Source organism: Tenrec ecaudatus, chromosome 4 (assembly GCF_050624435.1).
Source record: "Tenrec ecaudatus isolate mTenEca1 chromosome 4, mTenEca1.hap1, whole genome shotgun sequence".
In the NCBI taxonomy this organism is placed as follows: domain Eukaryota; kingdom Metazoa; phylum Chordata; class Mammalia; order Afrosoricida; family Tenrecidae; genus Tenrec; species Tenrec ecaudatus.
In genome coordinates this window covers 112685847-112710911 of record NC_134533.1, presented here as the reverse complement: position 1 = coordinate 112710911, position 25065 = coordinate 112685847, and the positions used below count along the sequence as shown (strand labels likewise).

The 25065-nt window shown below is 42.1% G+C and overlaps 1 protein-coding gene and 1 pseudogene across 1 annotated transcript in view; one reads left to right on the top strand and one right to left on the bottom strand.

Moving 5' to 3' along the window:
* The window catches only part of LOC142445996 (NXPE family member 1-like), a 41436-nt gene extending 26935 nt beyond the window's left edge, over window positions 1-14501 (top strand). The window contains exons 4-6 of the mRNA XM_075547825.1: window positions 7414-7475; window positions 12750-12962; window positions 13966-14501. Of these exons, the coding sequence (XP_075403940.1) occupies window positions 7414-7475; window positions 12750-12962; window positions 13966-14501 (811 nt within the window). The remainder of the gene's footprint in view (window positions 1-7413; window positions 7476-12749; window positions 12963-13965) is intronic.
* On the bottom strand, window positions 3131-3787 carry LOC142444311 (osteoclast-stimulating factor 1 pseudogene; annotated as a pseudogene).
* Window positions 14502-25065: the final 10564 nt, after the last annotated feature.

The window sequence follows — 25065 nt, the reverse complement described above, 5'->3', positions numbered from 1 at the left end:
CCAAGCACACATTAGTCCTCAAAGGAACATCCTTCCCTTCAGTACTCTTAACGAGGTCTTATGCAGCAGATTGACCCAATGCAACTCGTCTTTTGATCTCTTGACTGCTGCTTCCATAAGCATTAGATTGTTCATCCAAGCAAGACAAAATCTATGACAACTTCAACCTTCTCTCCATTTATCATGATGTTATTTATGGGTCTACTTGTGAGGGTTTCAGGCTTCTTTACATTAAATTGTAATCCATACTGAAGACTGCAAACCTTGATCTTCATCAGCAAGTGCTTCAAGCTTTCGTGACTTCTTCAAACAAGATGGTGTTATCTGTATATCTCAGATTTTAAATAAGCCTTCCTCCAAACCTGATGTCACGTTCTTCTTCATATAAGCCAAATTCTCTGATTATTTGCTCAGCATTGAATAAGTATGGTGATAGGATACAACCATGTCACAAAACTTTCCTGATTTTAAATCAATATTCCCGTATTATTTGTCCAACTGCCTCTTGATCCATGTACAAGTTACTCCATGTACACAATAAAGTGTCCTGGAATTCCCATTCTTCTCAAGGTTACCCATGTTTTTTTTATGATCCACACACCCTTTACAGAGTAAGACACCAGTAAACATCTTTCTGGTATTCTGTTTTCAGCCAAGATTCATCTGACAACAGCAATGACATCCCTTGTTCAATATCTTCTTCTGAATCTGGCTTGTACCTCTGGCAGCTCCATATCAATGCACTACTGCAACCATTGTGGAATCATATTCAACAAAATTTTGCTTGCATATGATTATCAATCATATGGTTCTGAGCATTCTATTGGGTCCCCTTTCTTTGGAATGGGTATAAACATGGATCTCTTCCAGTCAGTTGGCCAAGTAGCCGTCTTTCATATTTCTTGGCACAGACAAGTCGGTACTTCCAGTGCTTCATCAGCTTGTGGAAACAGTTCAATTAGTGTTCCAGGAATTCATGGAGCCTTGTTTTTAGCTAATTTTTTCAGTGTAACTTGAACTTCTTCTTTCAGCACTATTGGTTTTTACTCATATATCACCTCCTGAAATAGTGGAATGTCAATTAATTGTTTTTGCACCGTATTCTTTCCATCTTCTTTTGATTCATCCTATATCATTCAATATTTTTCCCATAGAATCATTCAGTATTGCAGTTCAAGGCTTGACATTTTTTCCCTTGAATTCCTTGAGTTTGTCATCGGCTGAGCATGTTCTTGCCTTTGGGTTTCCTAATTCTAGGTCTTTGCACAGTTCATTGTAATATTTGCCTTTGTCTTCTCTAACTGCCCTTTGAAATTTTCTGTTCAGCAATTTGATGTCATTTCTTCCACGTGTGATAGGTACTCTATAGTTAACAAGTGTCAGAGCCTCTTCTGACATCCACTTTGACCTTTTCTTTTTTCCATCTTTGTAATGACCCTTTGCTTTCTTCGTGAATAATGTTCTTAATGTCCTCCCACAGGTCATCATTAGGGCTTCTGTCATTAGTTTTCACTGTGTGGAATCAGTTCTTGAGATGTTTTCAAAATTCAGGTGGGATAGACTCAAAGCCCTATTTTGGCTCTCGTGGACTTGTTTTAATTTCCTTCACTTCATCTAGAACTTACATGTGAGCAATTGATTATCGTGTTCACAGTCGGCCCTGGTCTGATTTAACTCCTGATACTGAGCTTTCCAGTGTATCTTCACACAGATGTAGTCAATTTGATTTTTGTGTATTTTATTTGAAAAGGTCCATGTGTATAGTAACTTTTTCCCCCTCTTAAAACATTTATTTTCATCAGAAAGCTGACGATTTCCTTTTAAGTATTTTGGGTTATTATTATTCCAGACATTCTGCAATCCCACACCCACCCCTTGAAAAACCCAATAAAAGTATCTCAGTTATTCAGGTAAAGAACTTTAAAAAATTCTGGATTCTTTTTAAAGAAAAAATTTCTGAAAATTCCTTTAGCATGATAAATAGAAATCATCTCTTCTCACCTACTTTGGTGAACATGAATGTACTTTATACAGTAACGTATCCAGCCTCGGGTTGATAAACCGAAGGTGAGAACTGCACACATGTTCTGTTCAAACACACTGCAGTGCTGCCACGTGCATATATGCTTTTTTTTTAAATCATTTCATTGGGGCACATACAACTCTTACCACAATCCACACACCCATCCATTGTGTCAAGCACTTTTGTTCATTTGTTTCCCTCATCATTCTCAAAACATTTGCTTTCTACTTGAGCTCTTGATAACAGCTCCTCATTTTTCCTCTCCCTCCCTGCTCCCCTCTCCCCCATGAACCCTTGATAATTTATAAATTATTATTATTATTTTGTTATATCTTACATTGTCCAACATCTCCCTTCACCCACTTTTCTGTTGTCTGTCCCCCAGGGAGGAAGCTATATGTAGATCCTTGTAATCTATTCCCCCTTTCTACCCCACATTCCCTCCACCCTCCCAGTATCACCACTCTCACCACTGGTCCTAAGGGATCGTCTGTCCTGGATTCCCTGTGTTTCCAGCTCTTATCTGTACCGGTATACATCCTCTGGTCTAGCTGATCTGTAAGGTAGAATTGGGGTCATAATAGTGCGGGAGAAGGAAGCATTCAAGAACTAGAGGAAAATTGTATGTTTCATCATTGCTACACTGCGCCCTGAATGGATCATCTCCTCCCCATGGCTCTTCTGCAAGGGGATGTCCAATTGCCCACAGATGGGCCCTGGATCATCACTCCACACTCTCCCTCATTCACAATGCTATGATTTGTTTTGTTTTGTTTTTGATGCCTGATACCTGATCCCTTCGATGCCTCATGATCTCACAGGCTGGTGTGCTTCTTTCATGTGTGTTTCCCACGTAGATGGCCGCTTTTTTTACTTCAAGTCTATAGGACCCCAGACTCTATATCGTTTGATAACCGGGTACTATTAGCTTTCTTCACCACATTCGCTTATGCACCAGCTTTGTCCTCAGCGATCGTGTCTAGACAGGCTAGTGTGCTTCTTCCATGTGGGTTTTGTTGTTTCTCAGCTAGATGGCTGCTTGTTTATCTTTAGGCCTTTACCCACACTCTTCTGGCAAAGCAAGACTTTGGGGATGACAAAAGCAACCTAAGTTTCAGATCTCAAAGCTGTGGGAGGGAATTCATCGGAGTCTTCATCCTCGGGATAGTCCCCAGCTTTGCTTCATGTCCAAACTGCATCTGTTCCTTGTTTCTTTTTCAGGATTCATCACCATACCCAGGGCCAGCTCCTTCTCGTTCCTTAAGTCTCTTCCAGCATCTTTTGCCAGAAGCAACTGGACCACGGCTGCATATCCCTTCAGGGCAGCAGCCTGCAAAGCAGTGGCTCCCAACTTGTTCTGTTGGGTCAGTTCCTTATTTGGCTGAGTAAATACTATTTCCACTATATTTTGTGACCGCCTTGGCAGACCTAGTATAAGACAGTGCTCCCAGCTTTGTCTAAGCCATTAACACCAACACAGTTGTCCAAACACTCTCTCAACCAGCTCAGGTTGCCTCTTTTGGTAACTTTGTGGAGCGGTTTGTCGATGGATTCTGCTTTCTCAGCCACATGGTTGTTTGGAATTACCCCAGTTCTGCCTTTGCAGGTGCCTTTCCACCAATTGGTGTCACTCATGTCGGTAATGTAAATAATACCATCTTCTTCAAAGTATAATTCATCTGGAGTTCTGGCCTCAAACGTATACAGAGCTCTGAAGACCTTGCCTTGTCCTGGTTTGACTAGTTTGGGTGGTGACTTCGACATCTCCCTTCCTAGAGCGGCTAATCCTACAGAGAACACACACAAAGGCAACCAAATATCCCACCAGTCAGAATTCTGGGCGCTTCAAAGTTTCTTTTTTTGTCTGCTTTGCAGTCATGCTCCTTTGGAGACCTGCGTCCAAGCTTGGGCTGCAGCAGATGCAGCTGCAGGCACAGCGTCTCTCTACAGTCACCTTTTGTGTTATGGAGAACAAGTATTTGCTATGAACAAGTCATTGACCTTGCAAAATTCTACTATGCAATTTGCAACTTAATTTCTCTCAGCAAGTCCATATTTTCCAACTAGTGTACCTTCCTCTTTGTTCCCAACGTTTGTATTCCAATCAGCAATAATTATCGATGCGTCTGGATTGCATGTTTGATCAACTTCTGACTGATGTCATTGGTAGAATTCTTTAGTTTGTTTGAATTCATAGATTAAATTATGAAAGGAGTCTGCTTAATCCACAATTGCTTTAATCATACACAACTCCCTCATGACTGCAACTAGACCACTATTTGTTCAAACAACTAGGAAACATTGGTACATATTTCAAATGTACATAAACTTTCAAATTGGTATATAAACAAATATGCTTGACACACTGGATGTATGTACAGATTGTGATAAGAGACCCTAAGAAAATGATTTTTTTTAATTCGTACATAAAATTAACCATCACACCCTGAGCTAAATAGGCATTCATGAGGTATGGAGAGTAAGCATACTGCTATCAAGTATACAATGCCAACAGCGTGCCTTTCCCCCCTTGATTACAAACAGATACTAATTCTTAGTCTCCCTTTTCTCTGAAAACACATCAAGGCTTGCAGTGAACAATCAGGGTTTCTTCATCAGTCGCTTTGGAGATTAACGAAGGATACCTATCCTACATGTCGTCACCACAAATCCCAGAACCTGTGCGTCTTTCTCCTGAAAACCCCTGAGACCATCTATCAGTTCCAGACTCTAGCCCAGGTGCCAACTCTCCATAAGCTTCAGAGGCTCAGAGTACTGGTTTTTCCCTTCCCATTCTGCCACCATCCTTTAATTTCTTGGAATTTCCTTCTTCTAACTCTTGCTACAGACCAAAGTGCTATAATCTCAGTAGACACTGTTTTAGCAGTTTACAAAGTTAAGTTTTTTTCTTTCCCCCTAAGACTTGGAGAGATACTTTTAATGGCTAAGAAGAAGTAGAATGGGTACCAAACGGAAAAATCATATGCATGTTAGAATCTTACCAGTTGTCCAAGTTTTGGTTTCTGATCCATATTCCTTCATTCCTCTCTGAAATCAGTAAAACCTTAGTTGAATTTCTATTTCTTTTCCTTATCAATTATTGTAGAATTTATCAAATCTCCTTCTACCTACTGCCTACCCTTATGCAGTATTTCAGAAAGGTGAAAGACAGGTTGATCCCTTCCCTATTCTTGGTATTCTACCTGAACAGGGAACCAAAACAGATAATCAGATGCCACTTACATGCATGTTGCACATGGCACTTGGGTTCACAATTCCTCCTTTGCCCTCTCTTCTTGTTTAGACTTGAATAAGTACGTGCCTGGATCTGAAACAAAGGGTGGGTCAAAGGAGGCAAGGGCTTTAAGGCAAGAAGAGTCAGGTAGTGTTGCATCCACCTGTGTTTATTGGAGGAAATAAATGCAATGTGTATGTTTTCATGCATCAGATAGAACACTGCTCTTGTACAATAGCTTTGAAAGATGTTATAGATACAAAAGTAGACCAGACACAAACTTCACAAACTTAAATTAACAAGTTATGGGGGGTGGGGGGGCAGGAGTTAAAGAAAAGCACATTAGGAATCATGGGTAAAGAGATAGTAGGAGTCATGGGTAAACAGAGCCCTGTGATGAAAAGGCTTCAGAGTCATGTGGTGGAGTTTCACACTTACTAAGAGATACGGAGACAATAAATATTTTAAGCAGGAACGCAGTTGCCTTTATCCTGAGAAAGATTGCTCCAATATTTGTGTTGAAGAATTGTGGTGGGATAAAGCTGAGATAATGTGAACTTGAATAGTTACCGTGGAAGTAGAAAGAAAAGAACTCGTGGAATCAAAATATTATTCATCCAAATGACTAGGACACATTGATTGCATGGAGCAAATGAGCAGAGCTGCCCTGAAATTCATATGCCTCAGCAGGGCAGACGCTTTTCTAAAATCCCAATTTATCTGCAATGTCCAATATATCTAAACTTTACATCAACAATAATAGTTTAAAATCATCCTCAAGGAGCTAGTAATGTACAACAAGAAGCAGATTTGTCACAAAAAATATATGGAAATAAGGTAGAACCCTGGGAGAGGAGGACAAGAGTGAAAGGTAATAGGTGCAGATACTGATACATACACAGTCTTGAAATAACAACCATATATGGGAGATGCAGCCCTGGTGATATAGTGGGTTATATGTTGGGTTGCTTAATGCAAGGTCAGCAGTTCAAAGTCACCAGGTGCAGTTCCATAGAAAGAGGAGGCTTTCTGCTTCTCTAAAACAGCCTTGGAAACCCAGAAGGACAGTTCTCTGTTTTATAGGTTTGCTGCAAGTTAAAAAACAACTCAATGGCAGTAGGTGAAGTTTGGATTGGGGTTATGGGATGAGGCATTAATAGACATGCAGGCTGAACAGGTATGGGAGGGAGAGTGAAAATATACCAACAAGTGTACATAGGCTTGACAGAGGATAATTGTACGTGTGTGTACCTTTTCTGCAAATACATCCATAGTTGTGCTGCAACACACAGGGAACAGAGTAATGAAAAATATTTATGCATAAAAAACCATTAAGGGAATGAGTCATTGGGCCTGGGGGATCAAGGCTGTAGGCTCAGGGGACACCAGGGTCAATTGGCATACCATGGTGCACAAAGACAATGCTTTCAACTCTCCTTTAGGGAGTAGTGACTGGGGGTTTAACGCTCATGAGCAGCCATCTAAGCTACCACTATTGGTTTCTCCTGTCCAGACGAAAGAAGAGTGGTGGAAATGAAAAACATAGAAACAAATTAGTCTAATGAACCATTGACATCAGTCTCCATGACCCTGAGATCAGAAGGTCTAGATGGTACCAGGCTCGAATTACCTACTGCTTTGAAAGGGTCACATGCGAAGGTCCTGAATAGAGTAGAAGAAAATTGTGGATCAAAGCTCAAAATCATAAAAATACCCAGGCTTTCTTGTCAGGTGGGGACTAATGGGACCTCTGGAACGCTGGCCCTTGGTAAGCCTTCTGGTCTGGAAATGAACTTGCCCATTGGCGCAGTTTTCAGCCAAATAGGTCTACAGCAGTAACACCAGCCAAGTACACTGCGGAATAACCAGCCACGTGGGATCAAAAGGGCAGCATTTACCCAAGAGCAAGTTTCAGAAGGGCTAACAGAGAAGGAGACATGGAAGCACAAATCACAGGGAGGACGTGAGATAACTGATATTACACCATGGGGATCTTATGAATCGTTAAATGGAAAACTGATCTGGTCTGTAAACCTGCACCCAGTTAAGGGAAGAAAAAAATCATCACTATCCTCTCTGAAGCAGGTGAATCATCTTATCTGTATTGTATGGACAAGCTGAAGGCTAATCAAACATCCTGTGTTGTTTTTTTAAGGTCCAATGTGGGTGTTGAAATGATGAAAGAATTCAAAAACATTGCTGTCTCCAGCTGTAACAGTAAGTTGGTTCTCTCCCATGGTAGGTGGTGCTTGGCCCAGATTCTTTTCAGGGGCACTCTTACACAAGTGCATTCGACTAGGCTGTCTAGAGAAACAAAACCAGTGACACTCACATATGTATAAGAAAGAGCCTTATGTCAAGAAAGCATCCCAGCCCAGTCCATCTGAAGTCCATAGGCCTAATGCTAGGCAGAGAGCCCTCTTCAGAATCAATGAAGTTGCAGGCCAGTGATGGAGAAGGGTGAAGCAAGATGCAGGAAGACCACAGCTGATGGGTCCCAGGTCATGTGGATCCAATGTCGATAGACACATGGCAGGCACCAATAGCTCTCAGGGCTGAGAAGTCCACATGAGACTAGCATCCAAGGCAGACGCATACTCCCAGCAACTAAGAAAGCTACAGGGCAAAGAGAGAAACAGTTACCAGCCTCTCTCATTTCTGCACTAAAGGCCACATCCCCAAGCAGGTGTCATCAGGCTACCACTTGATTGACAGTTTGAATTCTGCCCCTACCTCCACACAGGTCCCATCAAGTTGACATAAAATCTGACTGCCACAGCGGGAGAAGTTATCAATACTAATGTTAGTAATCATAGTTGTCCCAGAGTTCATACACACACACATATATATACATATATATATACATATACACATACATATATATATATTTTTTTTGCATGATGCCTTATACCTGGAACCTTTGGCACCTCGTGATCGCACTGGCTGGTGTGCTTCTTCCATGTGGGCTTTTTTGCTACTGAGCTAGATGGCCACTTGTTCACCTTCAAGCTTTTAAGATCCCAGACACTATCTCTTTTGATAGCCAGACACCATCAGCTTTCTTCGCCACATTTGCTTATGCACCCATTTGTCTTCAGTGATCCTATCATGGAGGTGTGCAGCCAATGATACGATTTTTTGTTCTTTGATGCCTGAAAACTGATCCCTTCGGGACCACTCTCGATCACACAGGCTGGTGTGTTCTTCCATGTGGGCTTTGTTGCTTCTGAGCTAGATGGCCACTTGTTTATCTTCAAGCCTTTAAGACCCCAGTCACTATCTCTTTTGATAGCCGGGCACCATCAGCTTTCTTCACCACATTTACTTGTTGACCCACTTTGGCTTCAGCAGTTGTGTCGGGAGAGTGAGCATCATAGAGTTCCAATTTAATAAAAGAAAGTATTCATGCATTGAGGGAGTGTTTGAGTAGAGGCCCAAGGTACTTCCGCCACCTTAATACTTAACCTATAAATATAGACACAGATCTATTTCCCCATCCTCATATATATATTTGCATGTACATGTCTTTGTCTAGACCTCCATAAATGTCCTTTGACTCCTAGCTCTTTCCTCCATCTCCCTTGACTTTCCTCCTGCCCTACTACCATGCTCTGTCACCACCTGGGCTACAGCTATACCTCTTCTCTATGCAACCTTACCCTTGATCATTTCCCACCAGGCCTGCCACTCCCCCCTCTCTACTATTTTGGGTCCCATGTTGTTCCCTTGTCCCTGTGTTTGTTGACACCCCTTCCTTACCCCCTTACCCCCCCACCCCCAACCCCCACCCCCGGAACTGTCTGTCCCATTGTTTTTCCTCCAGATAGTTCATCCAGCCTGTCCTATTCAGACAGGAGACACTAACATGGATGAAAACAAGACAGAGGAAAACAAAGCAACAGTATACAACCAGACAACAGAACAACAAAAACAAATCACTGACAAAGAACAAAACAAAACAAAACACTTCACAAAAGAAAAGCTTGTAGTTAGTTCAAGGATCATTTGTTGGCCCTTAGGAGTGTTTTCCAGTCCAGTCTGTTGGGGCACCACGCCATGGCCCCAAAGTCCACTTTCAGCATTCCCTGGGACCTTGCCACTCCATTCCCTTGCTGTTCCACTGCACTCCCCCAGTGCTTTGCCTCGGTGTGGTGGGATCAGGTCAGGTGCGATTCCCACACTGTGTCTCCGGTGCTGTCCCCTGTATCGCCCTTAGTCACTGAGGGGCATCATGTCTCATAGTGGGGCCAGCCATGTTGTTCTCTCTGTGGACTGGCTGCTCTACCTGGAACATCATCCGCACAGCCTGGTGGGCCAGGCTGTGTTCCACGCTCTCTTCATCTGCCCCTTCATCTGCTCCCGTGTGTTCTGATCAGATATGTCCATCTCCCAGAGCTGCAGAGCCAATGTCGTCCTTTGGAACAAATTCTTTTGGGGGGCGGGGCAGGAATCCACTTAATTTATGGTGCTGGGACCAGACTCCCAGACCTCTCTACTGGTTCCCTACTCCACGCCGGGATATTGCATTCACACCTTGCGGCACTGGGTTGAAGTCTGGTCCCACTTTCCCTGTGGAGATATAAACAATACCATCCCCTTGTTGTTTGTTTTTTTTGGGGGGGGGTTGCCATTTAGATGTCATCTTTGCTTGGTAAAGTGACTGTTCGTGTCTTTTGCCCACTTTATAATTGGGTTCTTTGTCTTATTGAGATTTTATAGTTCTCTATAAATTTTAGAAATTGGTCCCTTGTCTGTTCTGTCATTGCCAATTCTGCACCACCACCCTCACTCCACAAGTTCCCTTTTTACTCTTTTTGTAAAGTCTTTTAATGCATATAAATGTCTTATTTTTAGTAGGTCCCAGTCATCAATTTTGTCATCCACTCTGTGTTTTATTCAATATATGTGCTAGTGTGTCTATGCCCAGCCAAAGGATACCTTAAGTTTGTAAGGCCTCTTTTCTCACTGATGATCTGTATAACCCTGGGTTTTACATTTAAGTCTTTGATCCATCTTCATATGCCCTCAAAGATCAGGTGGGATATACTGAAGGTCCTATTTTGGCTTTTATAGACTTGTTTAATTTCTTTCTCCTTCAACCTGAACTTACTACATATGAGCAATGGATGATCTGTTCCACAATTGGCTCTGGTCTGGTTTTAGTTACTGATATTGAGCTTCTCCATCATCTCTTCCCACAGATGTAGTCTATTTGATTTCTGTAGATCCCATCTGGAGAAGTCCATGTGAAGAACCTTTTGTGTCACTGAAAAAATACGTTTGCCATGAAGTCACTGCTCTTGCAAAATTGAATCGTGCAATCCCCAGCTCATTTCTGTCACCAAGGCCATATGTCCCAACTACCGTTCCTTCCTCTTTGTTCCAAAATGCTAAATTCTTGGCATTCCAATTGGCAACAAACATCAATGCATCTTTATTTCTGGCTTGATCAGTTTCAAGCTGAAGAGGTTGGTAAAATTCTTCTATTTCATCCTCAATAGCTCTAGTGGAGCCCTGGGGGTGCAGTGGTTATGAGTTAGTTGGGCTATGGCCCATAGGGTCCGGGTCAGCAATTCCGAACCACCAGCAGCTGCAAGCATGAAAGACTGTGCTTTTTCTCCATTAAACAGTTACAGTCTTGGAAGCCTCCATGGGTCTCTATGAGTCAGCACTGACTCGATGGCATTGTGTTTGGATTGGGCAGAGCTCTAGTGGTTGGGGCATTAGTCTGAGTGACAGTTGTGCTGATTGGATTTCCTTGTATACATACAGATATTATCCTATCAGACAGCATTGTAAGATCAAGATCGATCTTAAAAGGGCCTTTTAAAGGATGAATGCAGCACCATCCCTGTTGAATCAGTCATTTCTGGCAGAGTAAACCATAAGACTGCTGATTCAAAGTGGCCAGGACCCGTCCAGGTCACCGTGCTAACACAGAGAAAGTCAATCTGTATGCATTCCATTGCATTTTTGACGACTTCCAATTTTCCTTAATATACAGCAAGTTCCAATTTTTAATTGCTGTTTGCAGCTGTTTCTTCTCATTGAATCTATGTCTCATGCGCAAATGAAGGTCCCAAAAGCTTTCTAATGGTTGGCTCTACTTTGAGAAATAGCTCTTCCTCACTTACATTTTGAGTGCCATCTGATCTGTGGCGCTACTCGTCTGACAGTATGTCTGACAGCTATCCGTAAGGTTTTCAGTGGCTAATTCCTGAAGTCAATAGCCTAGGCCTTCTTCTGGGTCTATTCTTAGTCTGTGAGCTCTGCTGGAACTTGTTCACATGGGCTGCCCCTGCTGGTATTTGAAATATCAGTGACATCGCTTCAAGCATCACAGCAACACCCAAGCCACCACACATTGCAATAAACGAGCCATGGCTCCAGAGTAGTAAAGTGCCCTAATTTCAGCTGGACCCACAGACATGTAAGTGAAGGTCAGAGCTTTACTTCCAGCTGGCTGTGGCCACAACTAGATTATTTTACAGAAATGAGAGTGCAATGAGAAGCCTCTTGGTCATACCTTAAAAGCAAAGCAAGCCCCTCCCTTCCCACAGCCTCTTTCTGAACAGCTGGAATCTGGATAACGTGGTGGCAAATGAAAGAACTATGTTAGATGGTGAGATCCAAACCAGAAGGAGAGAATAACAGAGCAGCAAAGGAAGAGAAACTGGAGTCCTTAATTCAGAGACCTTGTAACAGCCCTGCCTGCTCACACTAGCACTGGGTGGCAAAGGAGAAATAAAATGTCGGTCTTTTTTAAGGTATTGTTATTTTCAGCCTTTTCCAGCACCTGAATGTAGGAGTGTTGGGTTAACAAACCTAAAATGGAAACTGTTGACTCAATGATGGGGTGGTGGCACACTGAGAAGAAATCACTTAGGACAAACCTGATCGTCTCTGCTGCGCCACGACAAACGTTCGATAACTTCTACATGTGATACGCTGTGCCAACATAACCTATCATTCTAGTGGAACTTGCTGGGAAATCACCGAGCATTGGTTTGGGTTGTCTGCTTCGTGTCCCTTTTAGGAAAGCCCTATTAAACTGATATGAATTTAAGATAGACAGTTTATACCAGTTGAAAGTTTGTGAAATGTACGCATACTGTATTTTAAGCTATTTTATAATTTAGGTCATTCCTTCGCTAACCGTGCAAAGGGAAATGATTTGATACAAAATGCATGACCATCATTCAGGTTAGACCCTACCGCATACGCTAACACAGATTGGTGGGAATCGCCAAGAAACGGTGGAGGCGATAAGGTACAGGCAGGAATCACGATGACCCCAGACTTCTCAAAGGAATCCGTAGAAGTGCCTAAGACAGAGCTAGTAATCAAAGAATAATATTAGGAAGTGAAAGAAGTAGGAAACAGGAGGCGAAAGAATGACAGATTCCCAGAAAGGGAAAGACAGAGAAGGTTGAATGTGTACAAGTAATTTACGTCAATAAAATCACTTACCAAATGTATTTCTGTCACCAGAGAGTAAAACAGTAATTGAAAAATGCCAGATTGGAATGCATATTCCCGTGCCTGGTGGCTATGTGTTCAAAGGAAGGTGGATTACAACATCCTGTCAACAGATTCCGTTGAATACAATAAAAATAAGTGACTGTTTCAAAGGAAAACTCATTTACCTCCTGGGAGACTCTACTCTGCGCCAGTGGATCGACCACTTCCCCAAAATTGTAAAAAGTATGTCGTCATTTTATATAATTTTAGAAAACCAAGCTACGTTTTAAAATATGTTTATGAGACCTCTCTTTTTGCCATTTGTTCTGCTTTCTTTTTCTCTTTAACACTTTCACACATATGCAGTTCACATCTCCGACATCTCGGTAGTTCGTTCACATGCATGGGAGTTGTGCCATCGTCACTGCAGTCAATTCCAGGACAGTTCTTCTCCTCATACTGCTGTTAGCTCCCCTTGCCGGCCAGCCTCTCCTGTCCTGTGAATCTATTGATCCAGCTGTTGTCTCTGTAGGTTTAACTAATCTCGATTTAATATACATTATACAAACGCAAGACAGAATACAAGTGACCCAACAACGATGATACAAGGACAGAGGAAAAGCCCCATCGATACCAAAGCAGAAAGTATCAAAATCTAGAGCAATTATACATTAGGTCAAGAGGGAAATCACTGAGGACATGTCACATTTTGACCTAACTGCAATTGCAGTGATCCGTCCTACGATGTGCTCTGTCTGGTAACCAGGCCTTCCTCATCTCGGGTCCACACTCAGAGGGCATTCACCAGAGGCTTCATCCACATGGGGGACACTGCAAATGGGCTTTGGGCTTTCAGTGCCATCCACAGCCTCCTGCAAACCAGGAGCTCAGAACTTAAGTTCCGAATTAAATATCATTCCCTTCTCTGGTGGTGGATTTGATTATTTACAATCCTTGGGTCACACATGCTGCTGTGCTTCTTCTGTGTGGATTTAGCTGACGCCTGCTGCCGTTTACTTTTGACTTCGTTCCATTCCCCGGACCTAAGACTTTGCATCTAAAATGTATCCTTGTTTCCATTTTCATTGATGATCAACACATAGGATCTAGAAAACAGCTCTATAGGGCAGTACTTTTCCAGTCAGAAGTCATCTCGGTGGGTGAGGATTTTAAATGACAGACTATACTGTTTAAAAAAATAATCATTGCTGTACACTTCTTTAAAATGTATTTCTTTTTTCTTCAGCGTTAAAATTTTTCAATCTTCATGGAACTGGAAAGTTTATGAAACTCTTGCTTCTAGATCAAGAAAAGCATCTTCAGATTCAGTGGATGAAACATAGCCATCCTTTTGTTACTGGTACTCTCTACTCTGTGATAGAGCAGGGTTATATCCCCAGGGAAATTGACCAGATACCGGGGGATGAAAACACAGTCATCGTTATCACCCTCGGCCAGCACTTCAGACCCTTCCCCATTGAGGTTTTCATCCGCAGGGTCATCAGCATCCGAAAGGCTATTGAGTTACTATTTCTAAGAAGCCCAGCCACTAAAGTGATCCTTAAGACTGAGAACACCAGGGACATGAATGATGACCCAGAGAAGTTTGGAGACTTCCATGGCTACATTCAATATCTGACTATGAAGGACATTTTCAAAGATCTCAATGTGGGTGTTATTGATGCCTGGGACATGAGTATTGCATACGACTCTAATAGCATCCACCCACCTGCTCATGTGGTTAACAATCAGATTTCCATGTTCTTAAACTACATCTGCTAAAGGATGAATACAGAAAGTCATCAGAACCCAGTATAAATACACTCAATTGGATAGGCAAAGAAGTTTTATACTTGTCAGGGACTAAGACAATCTAGTCTTTACAGCTGTTGTTCGGTGCCATCAAGTCATTTCTGATTCATAGTGACCCTGGGCACAACCAAGCACTCCAAGTCTCCCACGTCACCCTCACAATCACTGTTAGGTTTGAGCCCATCATTTCAGTCAGTCTATCTTCTTGATGGCCTTCCATCAGCATGACAATGGATCCAAGAAAAATGAAATAATTGACAACTATAGTCGTTTCTCTGGAAGTATTTATAGGAAGTCCACTAACGGACATGGAAAACCAATACAGGAAACAGAGCTGAGAGAATTTGAAACAGGAAGAACGATCACACCATGGTAAGAACTTGCTTATATGTGTTAATAAATGTTATTCTTTAAGCAAATGTGTTTCAGGATTTCTGTACTAGTGCTGAAAGCATCCTACCTAATGCATGAGTAGGTTAATCATCAGCCAAACAGTCTAAACAAGAGCCACCTAATTTTTGCTGTAAAGAGCCAGAAAATACATGTTTTAGACTCTATGGCTTCTATCTTGTGGATGCAAATCTGTCATGCTGTGTGAAAGCAACCACAGACGATGTGACAGGAAAACTTTGTCCACTGACATCTGAATTTCATATCATTTTCTTGTGCCACAAAGCATGAACTTTTCCCAACCTTTTTAGAATTTGAAAACAATTTGAAGCTCATGTTGCTATTGTTAGGTGCTACTGAGTCAGCTCCAACTCATAGCAACATTATGCACAACAGAACGAAACACTGCCCGGCCCCACACCATCCTCACAATTGTTCCTACACCCAAGCCAACTGATGCAGCCACTGTGTCCATCCATCTCACCAAGGGCCTTCCTATTTGCCACCTGCCCTGTGCCTTTGCATAGTCAATGAAACACAACAAACATCTTTCTGGTGTTCTCTGCTTTGAGCAAAAATCCATCTTTACTTCATCCTTGTTCCACATCATCTTCTGCATCCCATCTGAGCTTCAGTCAGTTTGCTGTCAATATGCTTCTGCAACCATTGTTGGATGATCTTAAGTAAAATTTCAATTGTATGATATCAATGATATTGTTCTATAATTTGAGCTATCTTTTATTTGGAATGTGCACAAATATGGACCTTTTCCTGTCAGAGTCCTTCAAACTCCTAGAGACCCTCTGTACAACAGAATGAAACACTCCCGGTAATATCCATAAGGCTTTCAAGCGGCTAATCCCTCAGGTCCCCTGGGGTCACTGTTGAACAAGTGTTGGGCTGCTAAGCATAAAGTCAACAATTCAAGCCCACCAACTGCTCTGAGAGAGAGAAAGTCGATCTGTTCCTGTGAAGAGTTAGAGCCTTGAAATCCCTACTGGGTCAACGGCAAGTCAGAAACAACTATGTGGAGGTTGGTGGGTTGGTTGGTTGTTTGGTTGGTTGGTATTTCAGAGTCAGACCACCTATTCCTTTATTCAAGGCTATGCAAATAACACATACACTATTATACTTAATCCTATAAGTTTGATATGGAGCCCTGGCGCTGTAGTGGTTACCAGTTGGCCTGCGATTCGCAAGGTTGGCAGTTCAAAACCACCTGCAACTCTGAGGGAGAAAGATTGGACTTTCTACTCCCATAAAGTTAATCTCAAACCCATAAGTGGTCTCTGAGTCAGCAGTGACTCCATGGCAGGAGTGAGATCAGTTTGGTACTTTTGCACTTGCTGCAGACGTATCTTTTTATATTCTTACTATGAAACCTTACAAATGTTTAGTAATATGTACCAACTTAAAAGTGCAGCTTAGTGAACTGTCAAAGACAAATACTTAGCCAATCCAATTATTCAACATAAATATAACAGAGAATATATGCAGGCTCCATGGCCAGCCCAGCACAATTTTAATGAGAGGAATTAGAGGAGACCTAAAAACCTAAACATATGAAGGGACTACAGAAAGTTCGTGGGAAAATTCCATTCTCTTCTCATTCCAGTGTTCTGTGGTCTTTTTGAAGCCTCCCTGCTTATGTGATGTCCTCAGATTGAAATACTAACAAGACCTACCAATAAAATACAAATACCATCCCAAACGGAACAGAATGTATGTGAGAGGAAAAGATTTCACAATGTGATTTTAACATCTCTGAGGAAGTGAAAAAGACCAGAAACAATGGACATGATTCTGAAGAAGAAAAGTTTGCAGAACTGCCTTCTGCAGATGCCGGCAGATGCCTTCGAGTCAGCTCTGACTCCTCACAACTCAACCAAACAATTCTTAGTCCCACACCAAGCTTGGAATCACTGGTCAGTTACGAAGACTTACTGAAAGTTAAAACCCCAGGCCAGGGAACACTGGTCAACAAAAAGGCCCGTCAAACAGGTGACAATGGTGGTACGTTTTACAGCAGTGTAAGAGAGGCCCAATCTCCTCGTGCTCCCAACAGCAGCGGTGGTTTCTTGGTGTTTTGAAGTGGGCTCTCATTGTCAGTGTAGGATGCTGTGTCTTCATGGCTTTGATTTTCGTCTCCCAGCTGGCTAATCATCGTGAGCTGCTTTCTTAGCCATTTGGGTGTCATTTTTGTCTGTTCATGCCCTGGGGATGCAGGGGGTTGTGGAATTAAACTGAACACCTACACGAAAAAGTCCGTTCAGGAATGCCAAGGGTGAAGAAAACACTCAGAAAGATGAGGGAAGCAAAGGTGATGGCTGCAGCACCTGGTGAATGTGATCAAGGCCACCAAATTGTACACTTCAAAGCAGTGAGATGGAAACTACTGTTACATGGGCTTGACCACAATAAAATATTTTTAAGCAGTTTTTTAAGTTCAGGGAGATTGTAGGCTTCAATGTGAAAAGCAATTTTCTGTTTTTCCAGTGGAAGAGGGAAGTGGAGGAGGCGACCTGCGGGTTCCCGCTGGGCTGAGGCTGCTGTAGGAGAGGTAGCACCGAGAGGGGGCCTTTGCCACCGGTCGGCATCCGGGTTGTTGAAGAACATGCTGTCGTCAGCCCAGTTCCAGGAGGTGGACATGGATGACGATGAGGAGAACAAGTTCATGGGTGAGGAAGACAGGGTGGGCTGGTGGCCAAGTTGAGCTGTTGAGGGAGTTGAACTCCTGCCTGTGACAAGGAGACATGGTAGCTGCATTGCAGGTGGCTCAGAACCACCCCCAACCCTCCACCAATCAACACTAAGAGCCAGCCCAAGGTCAAGGATATAGCAGGCAGCATTGTCTTGAAGGTGCTCATCTCCAGGACAGAAGATTCCTTCGGGACCAGTGGTGAGATTGGTGATGTTTGGAGGGTGGAGGGAATGTGGGGTAGAAAGGGGAAACTGATTACAAGAATCTACGTATAGCCTCCTCCCTAGGGGATGGACAGCAGAGAAAGGGTGGGGGAGTCATCAGACAGTGTAACATATGACAAAATCATAATAATTTGTGAATTATGAAGGGCATGAACAGCACTGAAGCTGCAGCTCAGGGATTGAGGCATTCTGATCAGAGCACAAGGGAGCAAATGAAGGGGGAGGAAGAGAGATTGGAGTACATCCTGGCCCACCAAGCCTTGACAATGAGATTCCTGCTCAGAGAAGCCAATCCACAGAGAAGACCATATGGCTGACCCCACTATCAGACACATCAATCATGGATCCATAGCCCTACAGGGGACAACACTGGAGACACAGTGTGAAATTGCACCTGATCTGACCCACCACACTGAGACAAAACACTAAAGGGTGTGCAACAGAACAGCAAGGGGAACAGAGCAACGAAGTCCCCAGGAATACCAAAAATAGACTTTGGGGCCAACGCTTGGCACCCCATCAGACTAAACCTGAAATACTCCTAATGGCCAATAAACAGTCATAGAACTAACTACAAGCTTTTCTTTCTTGTTGTGTTTTGTTGTCATTGGTTTGTTGGTGGTGTTGTTTTGTTTTCTTTTGTTGCTTGCTTTTGATCTGTCTTGTTTTTGTGCTTGTTATTATCTCCGCAGGTCTGTCTAAATAAGATAGGCTGGTTGAACAATCTGGAGGAGAAAACAATGGGACTGACAATTCCAGGGGGACATGAGGGGGGGGGGAAGGGAAGTGGTGTTAACAAACCCAGGGACAAGGGGAAACACAAGTGATCCACATCGGTGCTGAGGAGGGTGCATGAGGCCTGGTAGGGTTTGATCAAGGGTAATGTAACTGAGAGGAATTACTGAAACACAGATGAAGGCTGAGTATGATAGTGGGACAAGAGGAAAGTCTAAGGAAATAGAGGAAAGAGCTAAGAGGCAAAGGGAATTTATAGAAGCCTAAATAAAGGCATGTATATATGTAAATATATTTATATATGAGGATGGGGAAATAGATTTATGTGCATATATGTATAGGTTTAGTATTAAGGTAGCAGATGGACATTGGGCCTCCACTCAAGCACTCCCTCAAAGCAAGAATACTTTGTTCTATTAAACTGGCAATCCATGATGCTCACCTTCCTGACACAATCACTGAAGATAAAGCGGGTGCATAGCAAATGTGGTGAAGAACGGTGATGGAGCCCGGCTAGCAAAAGATATAGTGTCTAGGGTCTTAAAAGACTTGAAGGTAAACAAGGACCCATCCAGCTTAGAAGCAACAAAGCCCACATGTAAGAAACACATTTAGCCTGTGTGATCACGAGGTGTTGAAGGGATCAGGTATCAGGCATCAAAGAGCAAAAAATCATTTTGTGAATGAGGGGGAGCATGGAGTGAGGACCTAAAGCCCATCTGTAGGCAACTGGACATCCCCTTACAGAAAGGTTGTAGGGAGGAGACGAGCCAGTCAGCGTGCAGCATAGCAACACTCTTCCACACTATCATGATCCCAATTCTACCTTATAATTCTGGCTAGACCAGAGGTTGTACACTGTTACAGATAGGAACTGGAAACACAGGGAAAGCAGGACAGATGACCCCTTCAGGACCAGTGGTGAGAGTTGTGATAACGGGAGGGTGGAGGGAAGGTGGGCTGGAAAGGGGGAACTGATTACAGGGATCTACATATAACTTCCTCCCTGGGGGGTGGACAACAGAAAAGTGGGTAAAGGGAGACATCAGATGGAGTAAGATAGACAAAATAATAATTTATAAATTATCAAGGGCTCATAAGGGAGGGAGAATGGGGAGGGAGGGAAAAATGAGCTGATGCCAGGGGCTTAAGTGGAGAGCAAATGTTTTGATGATGATGAGGGCCATGAATGTACAGATGTGCTTTACACAGTTGATGTATGTGTGGATTGTGATAAGAGTTGTATGAGCCCCCAATAAAATGATTTTTGAAAAAGGAAAACTAGGGAAAGTCCTGTAAACTACTTGCTGTTTCTGATATTACTTTGTATTTTTAGAAAAATGATAAATTTCAGAAAATGCCAGTATTGAATAATCAAGCTTTTCAAAGAGTGAGGCTCACATCCCTTGTTTCAAAAAAGGCCAGTTTTTCAAATGTGAACTGTCAAGGATGCAGGCAGGTACCACTGCTATGAACATTTCATGAGCTCACCTGGGTCTTAGACCGCAGTTAGAAGAGCACTGGCTTAGACCGCTGGTGGTAGAGCAGGTCCCCTCAGGCCACCTCACCCTCCAAAAAGTTTTGCCAACTGTTGATTTTTGCAAAATACAAACCATGTGCTTTGGTATTGTACATTGTTAAATTGGCATGAGAGTCTATCAGTCACGTTCAATTCTAGTACTTAAATAATAAACAATTCTTTGGATTTTGAAGTGAATATGGCAACATATCTTCATGATTTCGAGGTGAAGTATGCTTTCTTAGCCTGATCCAAAGGAAAAATCCAAGTAAATTTTACATTAAAATTGAAAACTGTTCAACAAAAGACACTCTTGAACTAAGGGCTTGAAAGAATTTTTTTAAGGTTGACAAGATAAGCCAAAATCTCTGAAAAGATACTGCAATCCATAAAATTAAAAAAACATTCTGTTTCCAGGCTGATAAAATCCAGATTGATATATTGGGCTCTAAACTTTATATAGTAGTGAAGCACAAACCACTGTATACCCACCCTACCCCCCGAAAAAAAATCATAGGTAATGTCAAAAGATAAATGGCAAATAGAAAAAGAATATGTACAACTTATAACCCAGACAATGCCTATTACATAAAATAGCTCCTAAAAGTTGAAAGAAAAGATCTAGATAGAAAAAGTGGCAGAAAATATGAGTAGGCAATTCAGTAGAAGAAATGAAAATGGCCCTTAACTGGAAAAGAATACTCATTAAAAAATACACTGGGAGACCATTATTCACCTATCACATTGAAAAAGGTCCAAAAGATTGAAAACATACCAAACCGATGAGGCCCTGGGGACCAGGGGCCCGGGCCTGGGAGTGGTTGCATGTTGGGCTGCTAACTGTGAGGTCAGCAGTCTGAAACCACCAGTCGCTCCAAGGAAGACAGACAGCACTTTCCAGTCCCAGAAGGAATTCGTTTAGAAAAACACTGGAGGCAGTTCTGCCCTGTCCTATAGGGTCCCTGTGAGTTGGGATCAACTCGATGGCACTGTGTTGGTTTGGTTTGGGTTGGTTTGGTTTGGTTTGGTTTGGGATGGGATGGTTTGGGTTGGTTTGGTTTAGTTTGGGTTGGGTTGGTTTGGTTTGGTTTGGGTTGGTTTGGTTTGGTTTGGTTTGGGTTGGTTTGGTTTTTGACAGTGAGGAAGCAGGCACTCACACACACCAGGAGGGAGAATTCAAAGTGGTGCAGTCCTAAGGAGGGAAATAAGTCAATATTTATAAAAATCACACATATTTACCTTACGACCCAGTATTCCAAAGGAGACATTAGCAAAACTATGAAATGACAATGTGCAAGATTATTCATTGGGACATTGCTTGTAACAGTAAAAGATTCCAAAACAAACTGAATGTGCAGCAACAGAGGACTGATGTGTTCATTTTGTGTACATCCCCTGCTGCCGTCAGAAGGAATTCAGAAGGTACATAAACTGCCATGCAGTTGTCTCTGGAATATGCTGTTAGAGGAGAAAAGCAAGTTGCAATATACACAAGCCTTGGAGGAACAAAAAGAGAAAGATTTTTGTATAAGCATGCATACGTGCACACTATACATATCATATATATTGTCAAGTGCTGTCCAGGCCCTTACGACTCACAGCAAGTTTGTATAAAACAGAGCAAAACACCACTTGTCTCTGTACAACCCTCATCCCCATTCCTGTTTGAGCCCCTTATTGTAGCCACTGTGGCCATCCATCTCATGGAGAATCTTCTCTCTCACCTCCTTAACCAAACATGATGGCCTTTGATGTGGACTGGTCCCTTCAGGTGACATGTCCAAAGCAGGTGAGACAGTGTCTTGCCATCCTGGCTTATAAGGAGCAGTTTGACTGGACTTCTTCCAACACAGATGTGTTCGTTCTTCTGCACGTTTGTGGTATCTTTAATTTTTTTCACCAATATCATAATGCAAAGTTATCGATTCTTCTACCTTTCTTATTCAACAGATTCCCCATGTATTTGAGGAGGTTAGAAATACCCTGCTTTGTTCAGTACCTTGGCCTTCAAAGTGACATCTTTGATTTCTAACACTTTAAAGAGGTCCTGTACAGCAGATTTGCCCAATGCAATATGTTATTTGATTTCTTGATACTGCTTCTATGAGTTCATTGTGGATCCAAACAATAAAATTTTGAAGTACGTCAACCTTTTCTTCATTTATCATGATGTTGATTATTGATCCCTTTTTGAAGATTTCTGTGTTCTTTAGTTTGAGGTGTAATCCATACTGATCTTCAATAGTAAGTATTGAAACTCCACTTTCAGCAAGCAAGGTGTGTCATCTACACATTAAATGTTGCTAATGAGCCTTCTTTCAATCCTGTTGGTATATTCTTTTTCGAATAGGTTAGCTTCTCAAATTATTTTCTCAGCATACAGATTGATGAAAAGATACAACCCACATGCACACCTATCCTGGTTTTAAAACACGCATTATCCCTTTGTTCCAATAAAACTGCTTTGTCTTGTTCTATACACAGATTCTGCACAAACACAATTGAATGGTCTGGAGTTTCCATTCTTGGCAATGTTATCTATATTTTTTATGATCCACACAATCATATTCCTTTTTATAATCGATGGAAAACATGTAACTCTCTTCCAGCTATTCTCTGCTTTTCGCAAGAGCCACCTGACATCAACAATGATACCCCTCGTGCCACGCCGTCTTCTGCATTCAACTTGAATGCCTGGCAGCCCCATGTCAGTGCACTACTGGAATACTGCAACAGTTGTTCGACGATATTTGGCAAAAATTTACTCACACACGATATTAATAATATTGTTCCATAGTTTCCACATCTTTTGGATCACCTTTCTTGGGACTGGGCACTAATATGAGTCCCTTCCAATAGTTGGCCAGGTAGTTCTTTTCCACATTCTTGGCACAGATAAGTGAGAACCTCCAGTGTTACATCCATTTTGCTTTTTTCATATATGTATGATATTCTTTATATCATTCCACAGTTTGCCTGGTTGTCGATCATTAGTGTTCAGTACGTCAAATCTGTTCTTGAGAAGGTCTCTACGTTCAGGTGAATTATACTCAAGGTCATAGTTTGACTCTTGTGAACTTGTTTTCATTTCTTCAACTTGAACTTGTATAGGAACAACAGATGGTCTGTTCCACAGCTGGCCCCTGGCCTTGTTCTAACTGATGATAAGTGAGGTGAATCCATTTTTTTCTTAAAAGAGGTGGTAACAAATAAACATTGGAACCTATGATTTAGAAACTCCATTCAAACCTGTGCACCATGGTTGCCCGTGCTGGTACTTGAAATACTAGTGGCATATCTTCTAGGGTCAAAGCAGCACTCAAGGCACCACAGTATGACAAGCCACCATGATACCACACACACATACACATATATATCTGCTTGGCAAGGAATACTGAAAGTACTGTGGACAGACAAAAGGACAAACAAGTCCAATTGGAATAAACATGGCCACAGTGCTCCTTAGAGACAAGAATGATGGTAGAGGGCCTGAGAAAAGGAGGGAGTTGGGAAGTCAACAAGATGGATTAACACAGTGGCTGCAACAATGGGCTCAAGCTTAGAAAGGACTGTGAGGATGGTGCAGGATTGTGCAGTATTTTGTTCTGTTGTACATAGGGTCACTATGAATCAGAACCAACTCAATGGTACCAAACAACTGTGTGTGTGTGTGTGTGTGTGTGTGTGTGTGTGTGTAGAGAGAGACACAATACTCTTTCATTCAAAAAGTATTGCTGCTAGGATTTCAATTCATAATACATTGTTTATTCCAAACAAAATGTGTCTAAACAAATCTGCAATCAACGGCTGCAGACAGATTCTCTCAGTAATGCATTTGTCTTAGTTCCCGAAAGGATGTCTTCAAAACAGAGGTCCAATCATAGTAGTGGCTTCTTAGAGGATCTGTGGGCCAGTTAAATTCAAGGCAGGCAGGTCAGCTTACTTAGGACAATTATTTTCGGAGATCAAAAAAAAGGTCCATGATTTTTGCTTGTTGTACTTTTCATTGTAAATTCAATGAAGAGCAGTTCAGTCAGTTTTCTGTTCAGCAATTCATGCACATTTTGTTTCGTGTCACTGACTGCAATCCCCACAAAGAAACATCACTTACCCAATCCACTCTCTGTGTTTCCTGCTTCCATTTCTCCTTTCCTAACCCCTCTGAAATTTGACCTTTGGTAAATGATGCCCTTTTGATATCAAATGGTTGAAAATGCCAAGGTATGCATACCTACTAGTGTTATTACTCTCCTGAGAGGTCTGTGTATTGCTTAGCTAAAAACTGAGATATGTGGGTGAGTTCATTTCCAGATCTGAAGTGTGACAAAGAGCCATAGTCCAGGGATTACCCCCGTCTCCACTAAGCCACTAATGTCCACCCATGTGGTCCATTAGTCCACTGGATTGTTTCCACCCAGCTTCCAACTTTCTTCATTCTTCTTTGCTTCAGATGGGAAGTGACCATTGTTGCACCTTAGATGGACACTCACAAGACCCCAGTAACTACTCAACAAAGCAGGATATAGAAGATAGTCTTTGTAGTCTATGTTATGCTAATTTACCCTGGTATCTCCCAAGACTGTTTTAAGGTCCTGAATCCTGGGTCCAATGACTTATTTCCTCAAGGTGTTTGGTTATACTGACACAGTTTACACAGCAATGTCCCTGTATGCTTCACAATTATGGATATATTATTACCTATATATAGGTAGAGTTGGTATGAGTCAGAATCAAATTTTCTTTTTTTTTAAACATTTTATTAGGGGCTCATACAACTCTTACCGCAATCCATACATAGCATCAATTGTGTAACGCACATCTGTACATTCTTTGCCCTCATCATTTTCAAAGCGTTTGCTCTCCACTTATGCCCTTTGCATCAGGTCCTCTTTTTCCCCCTCCCTCTCCGTTCCCCCCTCCCTCAAGAGCCCTTGATAATTTATAAATCATTATTTTGTCATATCT